Source organism: Bombina bombina, chromosome 12 (assembly GCF_027579735.1).
Source record: "Bombina bombina isolate aBomBom1 chromosome 12, aBomBom1.pri, whole genome shotgun sequence".
NCBI lineage: Eukaryota > Metazoa > Chordata > Amphibia > Anura > Bombinatoridae > Bombina > Bombina bombina.
Genome location: NC_069510.1, coordinates 4,169,206 through 4,188,425, shown reverse-complemented (window position 1 = coordinate 4,188,425; position 19,220 = coordinate 4,169,206). Strand labels below are relative to the sequence as shown.

Sequence of the window (19,220 nt, the reverse complement as noted above, 5' to 3'; positions counted from 1 at the left end):
TGTTGACTATTTTGAATGAAACACTTGATTTTTCGATGATCACGCATCAGAAGCTTTGCAATTTTAAGAGTGCTGCATCCCTCTGCAAGAAATCTCACTATTTTTTACTTTTCTGAGCCTGTCAAGTCCTTCTTTTGACCCATTTTGCCAAAGGAAAGGAAGTTGCCTAATAATTATGCACACCTGATATAGGGTGTTGATGTCATTAGACCACACCCCTTCTCATTACAGAGATGCACATCAACTAATATGCTTAATTGGTAGTAGGCTTTCGAGCCTATACAGCTTGGAGTAAGACAACATGCATAAAGAGGATGATGTGGTCAAAATACTCATTTGCCTAATAATTCTGCACACAGTGTATATATATATATATATATATATATATATATATATAGATATAGAGAAGAAAGTAAAATGTGTTCACTCAGTATACTGGGTAGACACAAGTGATACTCTATAGTTGGCGCTAGTCAGTATTGTGTATGGTATAGTGGCAGCTATATAAGACAAGTACTGGTTGAGATGTGAGGTCCCAGTCAGTAAGTGAAAAATGTGTATACAAGAATAGATACAGCGCCTATATATCCATTTAAAATATGGGTGGTGTATGGGAATATGAGTGAAAACTAGAGCTGATTATTAGAAAAATAATAGCAATTAAAAGAATATTTAAAAAATATAAATTATTAGAATCAATTATGCTTGAAGAATGATGAATAGATTATGAAACAGTGTTCATATGAGTCTTTAGACAATATATAGTCCGTAGTAAATCTTCATAAGCAGTTGGTATCAGTAAATAGATGGTATGTAATACCCTTACCAGATAATACCTCAATCTGATGAGGTAAGTATGCCGCACTGGGGGTATATACAGATGGTAGAATCTTCTCCTTGTATTCAGATGTGGTGCCTCTTGGGTTTTCGTGAGCCTCCTGGAGTATGCAGGGATATGTTTCTTGTTGTAGATAAATCCCTTGTACTTCCTTTATGTTGGTAATTAGCCTCTTGGAGTACCTTTTCTGTCTTGGTATACAAAGTGGAGTGGCACCTAGAACCAACTGGGTGCATACAGGCAGGCTGACATTCAGGACCAGCAGTCAGTACGCTGGGGGTCTAACCCGAGAGACCTGTGGGTGGGTCAGATGAGGTAGATGGAGTCAGCTGTGTGTCGTCTGGTGAGCCGGATCGCCACTGTGGAAGTCCAAAGGGCTGTGTTGTTTATCCCAAAAGGGTAGCTGCTCACACGATCAGCCTTGTTTCCAAACGAGTTTCCAATATCAGTGTATGGAACAAAGGGATAAAAACCAAACTGGGTATAACCACTGCAAACTGTGGTAATATTAAAAAGGCACAGAAAACCGGGTCTGTCTAAAAACAAGTATTTAATTGCTACGCGTTTCTCAGTCCGTAAAGGACCGTTTCCTCAGGCATATCCTGAGGAAACGGTCCTTTACGGACTGAGAAACGCGTAGCAATTAAATACTTGTTTTTAGACAGACCCGGTTTTCTGTGCCTTTTTAATATTACCACAGTTTGCAGTGGTTATACCCAGTTTGGTTTTTATCCCTTTGTTCCATACACTGATATTGGAAACTCGTTTGGAAACAAGGCTGATCGTGTGAGCAGCTACCCTTTTGGGATAAACAACACAGCCCTTTGGACTTCCACAGTGGCGATCCGGCTCACCAGACGACACACAGCTGACTCCATCTACCTCATCTGACCCACCCACAGGTCTCTCGGGTTAGACCCCCAGCGTACTGACTGCTGGTCCTGAATGTCAGCCTGCCTGTATGCACCCAGTTGGTTCTAGGTGCCACTCCACTTTGTATACCAAGACAGAAAAGGTACTCCAAGGGGCCCATTTATCAAAGGGCTTGCGGACCTGATCCGACACTGCGGATCAGGTCCGCAAGACCTCGCTAAATGCGGAGAGCAATACGCTCTCCACATTTAACATTGCACCAGCAGCTCACAAGAGCTGCTGGTGCAACGCCGCCCCCTGCTGACTCGCGGCCAATCGGCCGCCAGCAGGGAGCTGTCAATCAACCCGATCGTATTCGATCGGGTTGATTTCCGGCGGTTCCTGTCCGCCTGCTCAGAGCAGGCGGACAGGGTTATGAAGCAGCGGTCTTTAGATCGCTGCTTCATAACTTGTGTTTCTGGCGAGTCTGAAGACTCGCCAGAAACACGGCCCTTCAAGCTCCATACGGAGCTTGATAAATGGGCCTGCAAGAGGCTAATTACCAACATAAAGGAAGTACAAGGGATTTATCTACAACAAGAAACATATCCCTGCATACTCCAGGAGGCTCACGAAAACCCAAGAGGCACCACATCTGAATACAAGGAGAAGATTCTACCATCTGTATATACCCCCAGTGCGGCATACTTACCTCATCAGATTGAGGTATTATCTGGTAAGGGTATTACATACCATCTATTTACTGATACCAACTGCTTATGAAGATTTACTACGGACTATATATTGTCTAAAGACTCATATGAACACTGTTTCATAATCTATTCATCATTCTTCAAGCATAATTGATTCTAATAATTTATATTTTTTAAATATTCTTTTAATTGCTATTATTTTTCTAATAATCAGCTCTAGTTTTCACTCATATTCCCATACACCACCCATATTTTAAATGGATATATAGGCGCTGTATCTATTCTTGTATACACATATATATATATATATATATATATATATATATACACATACACACACACATATATATATATACACATATACACACATATATATATATATATATATATATATATATATATATATATACACACTATATAACCTAAATAACAGACAAGTTCAAAATGAATATCTTTCTTGGCCAAAAGGAAAGGAACGTTAGGACTCAAATTGATGTTCACTGTTTTAAAGCAGGGATTATTACTGGTTGATATATGTACATAAGGAGCTGAGACATCCTGAGTGTGGGAATATAAATATATGTTATATAACTACAGTTTTATAGGAGAGAAGTCATAGGGTAGAATCTGGTATCAATAATGAGAGGTTGCTCCAGTTCTAAGGTACTAATTCTTGTGGTGTTCTCTAGGGAGTACTATCCGGCGCTGCTAAATAAGTAGTATGTCTATATGTTTAAGAAGGCAGCTTATGCAACGGGCTTTAATATCTTAGTTCACCCAGAATACCACTCAGATGAGTGCAAAGTGTAATATGCCAGGTTTTAAATCTCTCGCTACTTTACACACAGTATCTCTTAGGAAGTTAAAGAATAATAACAGCATAACAATAACACACACAACATAGCCGGGTTTAAAACAAGTCAGAATAGCTGCTGACCAACAGGTTCACATATTTGATGGAATTGAACAACTACATGCAGACATTTACAGTGGGGCAAAAAAGTATTTAGTCAGCCACCAATTGTGCAAGTTCTCCCACTTAAGAAGATGAGAGAGGCCTGTAATTTTCATCATAGGTAAACCTCAACTATGAGAGACAAAATGTGGAAACAAATCCAGACAATCCCATTGTCTGATTTGGAAAGAATTTATTTGCATATTATGGTGGAAAATAAGTATTTGGTCACCTACAAACAAACAAGATTTCTGGCTCTCACAGACCTGTATCTTCTTCTTTAAGAGGCACCTCTGTCCTCCACTCATTACCTGTATTAATGACACCTGTTTGAACTTGTTATCAGTATAAAAGACACCTGTCCACAACTTCAAACAGTCACACTCCAAACTCCACTATGGTGAAGACCAAAGAGCTGTCGAAGGACCACAGAGACATTATTGTAGACCTGCACCAGGCTGGGAAGACTGAATCTGCAATAGGCAAGCAGCTTGGTGTGAAGAAATCAACTGTGGAAGCAATAATTAGAAAATGGAAGACATACAAGACCACTGATAATCTCCCTCGATCTGGGGCTCCATGCAAGATCTCACCCCGCGGGGTCAAAATGATCACAAGAACGGCGAGCAAACATCCCAGAACCACACGGGGGGGACCTAGTGAATGACCTGCAGAGAGCTGGGACCAACGTAACAAAGGCTACCATCAGTAACACACTACGCCGCCAGGGACTCAGATCCTGCAGTGCCAGACGTGTCCCCCTGCTTAAGTCAGTACATGTCCGGGCCCGTCTGAAGTATGCTAGAGAGCATTTGGATGATCCAGAAGTGGATTGGGAGAATATCATATGGTCAGATGAAACCAAAGTAGATCTGTTTGGTAGAAACAACTCATCGTGTTTGGAGGAGAGAGAATGCTGAGTTGCAACCAAATAAAAAAATACCTACTGTGAAGCATGGGGGTGGCAACATCATGCTTTGGGGCTGTTTCTCTGCAAAGGGAACATGACGACTGATCCGTGTACATGAAAGAATGAATGGGGCCATGTATCGTGAGATTTTGAGAGCAAACCTCCTTCCATCAGCAAGAGCATTGAAGATGAAACGTGGCTGGGTCTTTCAGCATGACAATGATCCCAAACACACCGCCCGGGCAACGAAGGAGTGGCTTTGTAAGAAGCATTTCAAGGTCCTGGAGTGGCTTAGCCAGTCTCCAGATCTCAATCCCATAGAAAACCTATGGAGGGAGTTGAAAGTCTGTGTTGCCCAGCAACAGCCCCAACACATCACTGCTCTAGAGGAGATCTGCATGCAGGAATGGGCCAACATACCAGCAACAGTGTGTGACAACCTTGTGAAGACTTACAGAAAACGTTTGACCTCTGTCATTGCCAACAAAGGATATATAACAAAGTATTGTGATGAACTTTTGATATTGACCAAATACTTATTTTGCACCATAATTTGCAAATAAATTCTTTCAAAATCAGACAATGTGATTGTCTGGATTTGTTTCCACATTTTGTCTCTCATAGTTGAGGTATACCTGTGATGAAAATTACAGGCCTCATCTTCTTAAGTGGGAGAACTTGCACAATTGGTGGCTGACTAAATACTTTTTTGCCTCACTGTAAAGATGCTAGGTATTTTACAGTGGTATAGAAACTAGACGAGGAAGTCAGCTCTTGAGGTTGATGCAATACACAGTCAGCTGGGACATAGGGCTGCGGACAAGAAACAGACTACCCGACTGCAGCCCGGGATGGAGCCTGACATCTCTGTCTTAAGAGAAAGCAGTTTTTTTGCGGAGGGAAGAGGAGCTGCTTCGTAGCAAAAGTTGAGTATCGCAATGCACTTAAAAGGGCAGCTGCCCCCTCTCGGATCTAACTTCAGGGCCGGCAGAGAGGTAGTATCCTTCAGTAAATCAGATGCAGTTGCAACTTGCCCACTCCCCTGTACAGTATGGATCACAATGTCGCCGTCTGCTCCCCGTGTATATAATACAGCTTGAGTGTCAGCAGTCTTGTGAGGTGCGGCATCCTTTTTCTCTGACTGACTAACGCATTGCTCAGCCGTGTCGGCTGGGCACAGTGTTAAGTTGGCGGCAGGACCGAGGAGGGTTCTGGACATAGACTGTGGAGCCGTCAGCGCCCACATTTTTACTGAATGGTAAGAATCCTGAGATCTGGTCTTGGCCCATGAGAATAAGTGTGGGGTAAGTCTGTGTCTGAAAGACGTTCATGTTGTTTGTTAGTCTCGCTTCCAACATGGTCAGGTGTTTCGGCTGGGGTAGAAGGTAGGGGGAATGCGGCTCCTTCACCCGTGTTATGATGCCGGTACCCAAAGTGTCTGCTTCTAGATTAGGTAATAGGGTCTGCCGAGGTTCAGTTAGACAGATAGGAGTTGTTTTAGTGTGTTCGGGTGCACAGTGTTCTTGGATTTCACAGAGAAGTTCCTGCATAGCTGCTGTTAGGGAATCCAACAGTGGTGCAAATACGTCTATTAGAGCTTCAGTAATGTGCGCCATCTTGTCTGTCGGAGTAAGCCCGTCTGCAGGCCTGAGGATGAAATTTAACTTTTTAGTGCCTTCTCGGAGGCCAGGAGTTGGAGTACCCTGATCCTGAGGTTTCCCGGGCACTCTTGTTGCCAAGGGAGGTATGGATGGCTAGTGATTCTGTCACTTTGCATTCATAAACCAGTTTCAATCACAGAGCAGTATGAAGCTGTGGCCATCTTGGTGAGCCGCACATTGTGCTGCAAGCTAGGCTTCATTTACTGCTGCCACACCTTGCTCTCTGCTGCTGTCTGTCGTAAATCCATATTCTTACTGAACAATGGGAGCTCTGTTTTGAAGGGGGCGGGGCATGCATAAATCAGGTGGAGCCTTAGTAAGGTGAAAAGACCCCTATTTTTTTTTTAGGGACAGTCCTGAATATGGGCATTGTGCGCCTATTTTACTTTTTTTGTTAGGGACAGCCCTGAATATGGGTATTGTGCCCCATTTTACTTTTTTTTTGTTAGGGACAGTCCTGAATATGGGTAATGTGCGCCTATTTTACTTTTTTTTTGTTAGGGACAGTCCTGAATATGGGTAATGTGCGCCTATTTTACTTTTTTTTTGTTAGGGACAGTCCTGAATATGGGTAATGTGCCCCTATTTTACTTTTTTTTTGTTAGGGACAGTCCTGAATATGGGCATTGTGCGCCTATTTTACTTTTTTTGTTAGGGACAGTCCTGAATATGGGTAATGTGCGCCTATTTTACTTTTTTTTTGTTAGGGACAGCCCTGAATATGGGTATTGTGCCCCATTTTACTTTTTTTTTGTTAGGGACAGTCCTGAATATGGGTAATGTGCGCCTATTTTACTTTTTTTTTTGTTAGGGACAGTCCTGAATATGGGTAATGTGCGCCTATTTTACTTTTTTTTTGTTAGGGACAGTCCTGAATATGGGCAATGTGCCCCTATTTTACTTTTTTTTTGTTAGGGACAGTCCTGAATATGGGCATTGTGCGCCTATTTTACTTTTTTTGTTAGGGACAGTCCTGAATATGGGTAATGTGCGCCTATTTTACTTTTTTTTTGTTAGGGACAGTCCTGAATATGGGTAATGTGCCCCTATTTTACTTTTTTGTTAGGGACAGTCCTGAATATGGGCATTGTGCGCCTATTTTACTTTTTTGTTAGGGACAGTCCTGAATATGGGTAATGTGCCCCTATTTTACTTTTTTGTTAGGGACAGTCCTGAATATGGGTAATGTGCCCCTATTTTACTTTTTTGTTAGGGACAGTCCTGAATATGGGTAATGTTCCCCTATTTTACTTTTTTGTTAGGGACAGTCCTGAATATGGGCATTGTGCGCCTATTTTACTTTTTTGTTAGGGACAGTCCTGAATATGGGCATTGTGCGCCTATTTTACTTTTTTTGTTAGGGACAGTCCTGAATATGGGTAATGTGCGCCTATTTTACTTTTTTTTTGTTAGGGGCAGTCCTGAATATGGGTATTGTGCCCCTATTTTACTTTTTTTGTTAGGGACAGTCCTGAATATGGGTAATGTGCGCCTATTTTACTTTTTTTTGTTAGGGACAGTCCTGAATATGGGTATTGTGCGCCTATTTTACTTTTTTTTTGTTAGGGGCAGTCCTGAATATGGGTAATGTGCCCCTATTTTACTTTTTTTTTGTTAGGGACAGTCCTGAATATGGGTATTGTGCCCCTATTTTACTTTTTTTGTTAGGGACAGTCCTGAATATGGGTATTGTGCCCCTATTTTACTTTTTTTGTTAGGGACAGTCCTGAATATGGGTAATGTGCCCCTATTTTACTTTTTTGTTAGGGACAGTCCTGAATATGGGTAATGTGCCCCTATTTTACTTTTTTTTTGTTAGGGACAGTCCTGAATATGGGTAATGTGCCCCTATTTTACTTTTTTTGTTAGGGACAGTCCTGAATATGGGTAATGTGCCCCTATTTTACTTTTTTTTTGTTAGGGACAGTCCTGAATATGGGTATTGTGCCCCTATTTTACTTTTTTGTTAGGGACAGTCCTGAATATGGGTATTATGCCCCTATTTTACTTTTTTTTTTGTTAGGGACAGCCCTGAATATGGGTAATGTGCCCCTATTTTACTTTTTTTTTGTTAGGGACAGTCCTGAATATGGGTATTATGCCCCTATTTTACTTTTTTTTTTGTTAGGGACAGCCCTGAATATGGGTAATGTGCCCCTATTTTACTTTTTTTTTGTTAGGGACAGTCCTGAATATGGGTATTGTGCCCCTATTTTACTTTTTTGTCAGGGACAGTCCTGAATATGGGTAATGTGCGCCTATTTTACTTTTTTTTTGTTAGGGACAGTCCTGAATATGGGTAATGTGCCCCTATTTTACTTTTTTGTTAGGGACAGTCCTGAATATAGGTATTGTGCCCCTATTTTACTTTTTTGTTAGGGACAGTCCTGAATATGGGTAATGTGCCCCATTTTACTTTTTTTGTTAGGGACAGTCCTGACTATGGGTATTGTGCCCCTATTTTACTTTTTTTGTTAGGGACAGTCCTGAATATGGGTATTGTGCCCCTATTTTACTTTTTTTGTTAGGGACAGTCCTGAATATGGGTAATGTGCCCCATTTTACTTTTTTTGTTAGGGGCAGTCCTGAATATGGGTATTGCGCCCCTATTTTACTTTTTTTGTTAGGGACAGCCCTGAATATGGGTAATGTGCCCCTATTTTACTTTTTTGTTAGGGACAGTCCTGAATATAGGTATTGTGCCCCTATTTTACTTTTTTTTGTTAGGGACAGTCCTGAATATGGGTAATGTGCGCCTATTTTACTTTTTTTTTGTTAGGGACAGTCCTGAATATGGGTAGTGTGCCCCTATTTTACTTTTTTTTGTTAGGGACAGTCCTGAATATGGGTATTATGCCCCTATTTTACTTTTGTTTGTTAGGGACAGTCCTGACTATGGGTATTGTGCCCCTATTTTACTTTTTTTGTTAGGGACAGTCCTGAATATGGGTATTGTGCCCCTATTTTACTTTTTTGTTAGGGACAGTCCTGAATATGGGTATTGTGCCCCTATTTTACTTTTTTGTTAGGGACAGTCCTGAATATAGGTATTGTGCCCCTATTTTACTTTTTTTTGTTAGGGACAGTCCTGAATTGGGTATTGTGCCCCTAATTTAATTTTTTTGTTTTTTTTATGCACAGTCCTGCATTTGGTCAGTATGTCCATAGTTTCTTTAAAACACTAAGCTATGCTGTCTCATATTGACCCAAATTAAAGGGACAGTCAAGTATAAATTAAACTTTCAGTATTCAGATAGGACTTTTAATTTTAATTGACTTTCCAATTTACTTTTATCATCAAATTTGCTTTTTTCTCTTGGTATTCTTAGTTTAAACTAAACCTAGGTAGGCTCATATGCTAATTTCTAAGCCTTTGAGGGCTGCCTCTTATCACATGCTTTTTAAATCTCTTTTCAACACAAAGAGACAGAAAGTACACGTGGGCCATATAGATAACACTGTGTTCAGGCACAGGGGGTTATTTAAGATCTAGCACAATACAATGCTAACTGCAAGACAATAGATAATAAACAGTCACAGTCATGTGATCAGGGGGCTGGAAGAAGGTTCCTAGATACAAGATAATCACAGAGGTAAAAAGTGTATTAATATAAATGAGATAAGGAGCAGTCTGCAGAGGCTTAGATACAAGGTAATCACAGAGGTAAAAAGTATATTAATATAACTGAGATAAGGAGCAGTCTGCAGAGGCTTAGATACAAAGTAATCACAGAGGTAAAAAGTATACTAATATAACTGAGATAAGGAGCAGTCTGCAGTGGCTTAGATACAAGGTAATCACAGAGGTAAAAAGTATATTGATATAACTGAGATAAGGAGCAGTCTGCAGAGGCTTAGATACAAGATAATCACAGAGGTAAAAAGTGTATTAATATAACTGAGATAAGGAGCAGTCTGCAGAGGTTTAGATACAGGGTAATCACAGAAGTAAAAAGTATATTAATATAACTGAGATAAGGGGCAGTCTGCAGAGGCTTAGATACAAGGTAATCACAGAGGTAAAAAGTACATTAATATAACTGAGATAAGGAGCAGTCTGCAGAGGGTTAGATACAGGGTAATCACAGAAGTAAAAAGTATATTAATATAACTGAGATAAGGGGCAGTCTGCAGAGGCTTAGATACAAGGTAATCACAGAGGTAAAAAGTATATTAATATAACTGAGATAAGTAGCAGTCTGCGGAGGCTTAGATACAAGGTAATCACAGAGGTAAAAAGTATATTAATATAACTGAGATAAGGGGCAGTTTGCAGAGGCTTAGGTACAGGGTAATCACAGAGGTAAAAAGTATATTAATATAACTGAGATAAGGGGCAGTTTGCAGAGGCTTAGATACAAGGTAATCACAGAGGTAAAAAGTATATTAATATAACTGTGTTGTTTGTGCAAAACTGGGGAATGAGTAATAAAGGGATTATCTATCTTTTAAAACAATAACAATTCTATGGTTGACTGTGTCTTTAACTAAAATGGGTTTCCTGTTCCTTGTCCCAGTGTATATATGACAAACAAATCATGTGCATTTATTTCTGCAATCCAGCGGGGTGAGGTTGCTTTACCTTCCCAGTAATAGCAGGAAGTGGCAGTTCACTTCCTCTGTGCCTTCTTCAGGATGGTTGGCATAAAGCGGGTGGAGATGGTAGACATAGTCTTGTTCACTGGGAACCTCTGCTTGATTTTACACGATTAAGGAAATGTAATTTAGTAATGAGAATGACAGATGAGTGTGTGTGATGCGCAGTTTGTCACATCTATTGGTGACCTGTGTGTAATTATTCGGTTCTAAGCCCTTATTTATAATCATAAAGAACAAGTGTCCTGCTGTACAGTCTGATTTCACAGCCATATCTGTAGGTTTTTATTTAACCAGGACGTGCTTATTGCTACATGGTCAGGGCGTTCACACCAACGTTAACACGGGAAAGTGCCGCTTGATAACTCACATGCGCCACTGGACACCAAATGGGTTCTATGGAGTTCTAGGCCGTGGAAATGGAAAAGTAAAAAAAAAAATTTGCAAAGAGATTCTGGAAAAGGGTCAGATAATGAGTGACGAGCTAACAGTTAAGCGCCAGCAAAAAGGGGTTTATCGTGGTTATTTGGGCACATCGTATTTAGCGCTTGTATTACAAGTTGAAAGTAAACAGGATCGCTTGAGCGCAATTTAATTGAAAATGTATATCGCAGAGCTCTGGTTAACTGCTTTACAAAACAAAAATGAGTTACAAAATACAAATAACCGGTATAGTTACACTCATGACAAAAATGCACAAAAAAGTTATAAGGGCTCAAACATATGAGATCTCAGGTGATATAAATCAAGGCTGCAGAGGGCATTCACATAGAAATACATATATATATATATATATATATATACACATGTCTAAAGATGTATATGTATATTTATATCTATACATAATCATAGAACAAACCGGCAAGATTCCTTGGTGCTGTTAAAACGGAGCTTTATTTAACCAATTTAAAAGGCCAGAAGTGTCTGACATGTTTCAGCATGAGTGCCTTAATCATAGACATGATCTTGCTTCATTTAAACAAAAGCCTTTTCTTCTATTGGTAACTCGTAATCACATGATTAGCTTCTAGTCACATTTAAAGGGCTATTATACATCTAAAAAAGAATCATAAATACATAGTAGAAACAAAGCTTAGGAGCTCATGGTTACAAAGTTTGTCTAGATATATGGCAAATAATATTATTACCTTTGTAGAAAAAAACACACCTTTGCAAAATGTTATAGGATAAGCAATCATAAAGATACATTAATCCTATGTCATTTGTAACAATGAATTTGCATATGCTATAAAAATGCTACAAAAAGTGTAAATACAAATATGGCATAATAACTCACTTACTTAGAGCATAATCTATGCTTGTCCTAAGCAATACATTTCTTTTTACTGTTCTATCTATTTATACCACATTAGCAGAGACATTAGCTATAAAACTATACAATAAATAAAAGACAAAAGGATATAGGGAGCTACTGCTAAAGACCACACTAAGGCCTAGTTTCCATTGAGGTGGTAAAGTTTCAAAACTAATGTTAACATAAAAAGTATCCATAGACTTAATGGAGATAATTATTTTTAGCACCTCGATGGGAACTAAGCCTGGGTGTGCAGCAATCGTATCACTTTACTTCTATTATCAAATTGACATCATTTTGTTTATATCATTTATGGAAAACATACCTAGGTAGGTTTGAGAGTAGCAATGCACTGCTGGGATCTAGCTGCTTATTGATGGTTTCCCACATAGGCCTGTAGTTATTGCCTAACAGCTAGCTCCCAGTAGTACATTACTGCTCTGGAGCTGATTCGACCTATGTGTTTAATGCGTTTGCAGGAGACAGTGCAGTAATACAATGAGCACATAACAGTTGGGCTTGTGAGTTTACAAGCTAATAACTTACAGTTGTCTGGGCACATGATGCAGGTTAGTTCCTCTTGGAGAGTCAGGGAACTCAGGTGCTGTAGTGTGCAGCTTGCTGGCAGTTAGAAGTCTGCTTCTGGCTATTTCATGCTGGGGAATCAATAGATGTGAAATTAACATGCACCCCCCCCCCTCCTAGTAACCTATTTAGCCCCACCCAAATCTACTACTGCTTTGTCAACACAAGTGAGACAATACACTCTAATAAAGCGCAGATACTGTACAGAGACAAAACCACACAAAACAAGATAATCGAGTACGTCAAAGGGACAGTCTACACCAACATTGTTATTGTTTAATAAGATAGACAATGCCTTTACTTCCCCCAGCGTTGCACAAACAACATTGTTATATTAATATACTTTATAACCTTTAAACCTCTAAATGTCTGCCTGTTTCTAAGCCACTGCAGACAGCCTCTCATCACATGCCTTTTTATTAGCTTTTCACAAGAGGAGTCTGCTAGTTCATGTGTACCATATAGATAGCATTGTGCTCTCTCCCATGGAGTTGTGGATGACACTGCACTAATTGGCTAAAATGCAAGTCAATAGATAATAGTCATGTGATCAGGGTAGGGTTGCCACCTCGGGCATGTTTTCCTGGACACTTATACATTATACATGCTGCAGGGAGGAACAGCACACAAATAGTGATACTGAGCAGCACTATTCATGTTCCTCTCTGCACACCCCGCAGCATGTGTAACTCATAAGGGTCCAGCAAAACATGGCCGAGGTGTCGACCCTAGATCAGGGGCTGTCAGAGGAGGATTAGATGCAAGGTAAAAAGTATATTAACATAACAATGCCTGCTGTGCAAAACTGGGGAATGTGAAATAAAGGGATTAGCTATTTTTTTTAAAGGGACAGTTAAGTCCAAAAAAAACTTTTATGTTTCAAATAGGGCATGTAATTTTAAACAACTTTCCAATTTACTTTTATCAACAATTTTGCTTTGTTCTTTTGGTATTCTTAGTTGAAAGCTAAACCTAGGAAGGCTCATATGATAATTTCTAAGCCCATGAAGGCCGCCTCTAATCACATGCTTTTGTATTTGCTTTTCACTGCAGGGGAGAGCTAGTTCAGGTAAACCCTATAGATAACATTGTGAGCACGCCCGTGGATTGTGGCAGACACTGCACTAATTGGCTAAAATGAAAGTCAATAGATAATAAATAAAATGTCATGTGATCAGGGGGCAGTTTGCAGAGGCTTAGATACAAGTTAATCACAGAGGTAAAAAGTGTATTATTATAACTGTTGGTTATGCAAAACTGGGGAATGGGTAATAAAGTGATTATCTATATTCTTAAACAACAAAAATTCTGGTGTCGACTGTCCCTTTAAGTATTGTGACAATGTGTCTCTTTTTTTCATTGTGTAATAACATAGGCAATACACACTTACACTTATAACAAAGCCTCACACTGTGTAATAACATAGGCAATATACACTTACACTTATAACAAAGCCTCATACTGTGTAATAACATAGGCAATACACACTTACACTTATAACAAAGCCTCACACTGTGTAATAACATAGGCAATACACACTTACACTTATAACAAAGCCTCACACTGTGTAATAACATAGGCAATATACACTTACACTTATAACAAAGCCTCACACTGTGTAATAACATAGGCAATACACACTTACACTTATAACAAAGCCTCACACTGTGTAATAACATAGGCAATACACACTTACACTTATAACAAAGCCTCACACTGTGTAATAACATAGGCAATATACACTTACACTTATAACAAAGCCTCACACTGTGTAATAACATAGGCAATACACACTTACACTTATAACAAAGCCTCACACTGTGTAATAACATAGGCAATACACACTTACACTTATAACAAAGCCTCACACTGTGTAATAACATAGGCAATACACACTTACACTTATAACAAAGCCTCACACTGTGTAATAACATAGGCAATACACACTTACACTTATAACAAAGCCTCACACTGTGTAATAACATAGGCAATACACACTTACACTTATAACAAAGCCTCACACTGTGTAATAACATAGGCAATACACACTTCCACTTATAACAAAGCCTCACACTGTGTAATAACATAGGCAATACACACTTACACTTATAACAAAGCCTCACACTGTGTAATAACATAGGCAATACACACTTACACTTATAACAAAGCCTCACACTGTGTAATAACATAGGCAATACACACTTACACTTATAACAAAGCCTCACACTGTGTAATAACATAGGCAATACACACTTACACTTATAACAAAGCCTCACACTGTGTAATAACATAGGCAATACACACTTACACTTATAACAAAACCTCACACTGTGTAATAACATAGGCAATACACACTTACACTTATAACAAAGCCTCACACTGTGTAATAACATAGGCAATACACACTTACACTTATAACAAAGCCTCACACTGTGTAATAACATAGGCAATACACACTTACACTTATAACAAAGCCTCACACTGTGTAATAACATAGGCAATACACACTTACACTTATAACAAAACCTCACACTGTGTAATAACATAGGCAATACACACTTACACTTATAACAAAACCTCACACTGTGTAATAACATAGGCAATACACACTTACACTTATAACAAAGCCTCACACTGTGTAATAACATAGGCAATACACACTTACACTTATAACAAAGCCTCACACTGTGTAATAACATAGGCAATACACACTTACACTTATAACAAAGCCTCACACTGTGTAATAACATAGGCAATACACACTTACACTTATAACAAAGCCTCACACTGTGTAATAACATAGGCAATACACACACTTATAACAAAGCCTCACACTGTGTAATAACATAGGCAATACACACTTACACTTATAACAAAGCCTCACACTGTGTAATAACATAGGCAATACACACTTACACTTATAACAAAGCCTCATACTGTGTAATAACATAGGCAATACACACTTACACTTATAACAAAGCCTCACACTGTGTAATAACATAGGCAATACACACTTACACTTATAACAAAGCCTCACACTGTGTAATAACATAGGCAATACACACTTACACTTATAACAAAGCCTCACACTGTGTAATAACATAGGCAATACACACTTACACTTATAACAAAGCCTCACACTGTGTAATAACATAGGCAATACACACTTACACTTATAACAAAGCCTCACACTGTGTAATAACATAGGCAATACACACTTACACTTATAACAAAGCCTCACACTGTGTAATAACATAGGCAATACACACACTTATAACAAAGCCTCACACTGTGTAATAACATAGGCAATATACACTTACACTTATAACAAAGCCTCATACTGTGTAATAACATAGGCAATACACACTTACACTTATAACAAAGCCTCACACTGTGTAATAACATAGGCAATACACACTTACACTTATAACAAAGCCTCACACTGTGTAATAACATAGGCAATACACACTTACACTTATAACAAAGCCTCACACTGTGTAATAACATAGGCAATACACACTTACACTTATAACAAAACCTCACACTGTGTAATAACATAGGCAATACACACTTACACTTATAACAAAGCCTCACACTGTGTAATAACATAGGCAATACACACACTTATAACAAAGCCTCACACTGTGTAATAACATAGGCAATATACACTTACACTTATAACAAAGCCTCATACTGTGTAATAACATAGGCAATACACACTTACACTTATAACAAAGCCTCACACTGTGTAATAACATAGGCAATACACACTTACACTTATAACAAAGCCTCACACTGTGTAATAACATAGGCAATATACACTTACACTTATAACAAAGCCTCACACTGTGTAATAACATAGGCAATACACACTTACACTTATAACAAAGCCTCACACTGTGTAATAACATAGGCAATACACACTTACACTTATAACAAAGCCTCACACTGTGTAATAACATAGGCAATACACACTTACACTTATAACAAAGCCTCACACTGTGTAATAACATAGGCAATACACACTTACACTTATAACAAAGCCTCACACTGTGTAATAACATAGGCAATATACACTTACACTTATAACAAAGCCTCACACTGTGTAATAACATAGGCAATACACACTTACACTTATAACAAAGCCTCACACTGTGTAATAACATAGGCAATATACACTTACACTTATAACAAAGCCTCACACTGTGTAATAACATAGGCAATACACACTTACACTTATAACAAAGCCTCACACTGTGTAATAACATAGGCAATATACACTTACACTTATAACAAAGCCTCACACTGTGTAATAACATAGGCAATATACACTTACACTTATAACAAAGCCTCACACTGTGTAATAACATAGGCAATACACACTTACACTTATAACAAAGCCTCATACTGTGTAATAACATAGGCAATACACACTTACACTTATAACAAAGCCTCACACTGTGTAATAACATAGGCAATACACACTTACACTTATAACAAAGCCTCACACTGTGTAATAACATAGGCAATATACACTTACACTTATAACAAAGCCTCACACTGTGTAATAACATAGGCAATACACACTTACACTTATAACAAAGCCTCACACTGTGTAATAACATAGGCAATATACACTTACACTTATAACAAAGCCTCACACTGTGTAATAACATAGGCAATACACACTTACACTTATAACAAAGCCTCACACTGTGTAATAACATAGGCAATACACACTTACACTTATAACAAAGCCTCACACTGTGTAATAACATAGGCAATACACACTTACACTTATAACAAAACCTCACACTGTGTAATAACATAGGCAATACACACTTACACTTATAACAAAGCCTCACACTGTGTAATAACATAGGCAATACACACACTTATAACAAAGCCTCACACTGTGTAATAACATAGGCAATATACACTTACACTTATAACAAAGCCTCATACTGTGTAATAACATAGGCAATACACACTTACACTTATAACAAAGCCTCACACTGTGTAATAACATAGGCAATACACACTTACACTTATAACAAAGCCTCACACTGTGTAATAACATAGGCAATATACACTTACACTTATAACAAAGCCTCACACTGTGTAATAACATAGGCAATACACACTTACACTTATAACAAAGCCTCACACTGTGTAATAACATAGGCAATACACACTTACACTTATAACAAAGCCTCACACTGTGTAATAACATAGGCAATACACACTTACACTTATAACAAAGCCTCACACTGTGTAATAACATAGGCAATACACACTTACACTTATAACAAAGCCTCACACTGTGTAATAACATAGGCAATATACACTTACACTTATAACAAAGCCTCACACTGTGTAATAACATAGGCAATACACACTTACACTTATAACAAAGCCTCACACTGTGTAATAACATAGGCAATATACACTTACACTTATAACAAAGCCTCATACTGTGTAATAACATAGGCAATACACACTTACACTTATAACAAAGCCTCACACTGTGTAATAACATAGGCAATATACACTTACACTTATAACAAAGCCTCACACTGTGTAATAACATAGGCAATACACACTTACACTTATAACAAAGCCTCACACTGTGTAATAACATAGGCAATACACACTTACACTTATAACAAAGCCTCATCACTGTGTAATAACATAGGCAATACACACTTACACTTATAACAAAGCCTCACACTGTGTAATAACATAGGCAATACACACTTACACTTATAACAAAGCCTCACACTGTGTAATAACATAGGCAATATACACTTACACTTATAACAAAGCCTCACACTGTGTAATAACATAGGCAATACACACTTACACTTATAACAAAGCCTCACACTGTGTAATAAACATAGGCAATATACACTTACACTTATAACAAAGCCTCACACTGTGTAATAACATAGGCAATACACACTTACACTTATAACAAAGCCTCACACTATGTTAATAACATAGGCAATACACACTTACACTTATAACAAAGCCTCACACTGTGTAATAACATAGGCAATACACACTTACACTTATAACAAAGCCTCACACTGTGTAATAACATAGCAATACACACTTACACTTATAAACAAAGCCTCACACTGTGTAATAACATAGGCAATACACACTTACAGCTTATAACAAAGCCTCACACTGTGTAATAACATAGGCAATACACACTTACGCTTATAACAAAGCCTCACACTGTGTATAACATAGGCAATACACACTTACACTTATAACAAAGCCTCACACTGTGTAATAACATAGGCAATACACACTTACACTTATAACAAAGCCTCACACTGTGTAATAACATAGGCAATACACACTTACACTTATAACAAAGCCTCACACTGTGTAATAACATAGGCAATACACACTTACACTTATAACAAAGCCTCACACTGTGTAATAACATAGGCAATATACACTTACACTTATAACAAAGCCTCACACTGTGTAATAACATAGGCAATACACACTTACACTTATAACAAAGCCCTCACACTGTGTAATAACATAGGCAATATACACTTACACTTATAACAAAGCCTCACACTGTGTAATAACATAGGCAATATACACTTACACTTATAACAAAGCCTCACACTGTGTAATAACATAGGCAATACACACTTACACTTATAACAAAGCCTCATACTGTGTAATAACATAGGCAATACACACTTACACTTATAACAAAGCCTCACACTGTGTAATAACATAGGCAATACACACTTACACTTATAACAA

At 38.4% G+C, this 19,220-nt stretch overlaps 1 protein-coding gene across 3 annotated transcripts in view; it reads right to left on the bottom strand.

Annotated features, from left to right (window-relative positions):
* Window positions 1-19,220, bottom strand: part of LOC128642963 (histo-blood group ABO system transferase-like) — a 144,184-nt gene that overhangs the window by 70,475 nt on the left and 54,489 nt on the right. For 2 of the 3 annotated variants that reach the window (XM_053695865.1, XM_053695866.1), the window contains one exon: window positions 12,387-12,496. In XM_053695865.1, coding sequence (XP_053551840.1) covers window positions 12,387-12,402 — 16 coding nt within the window. In that variant the 5' untranslated portion in view covers window positions 12,403-12,496. Of the gene's footprint in view, window positions 1-12,386; window positions 13,079-19,220 lie in introns of those variants that run through there. The other variant, XM_053695867.1, reaches the window with a different exon arrangement.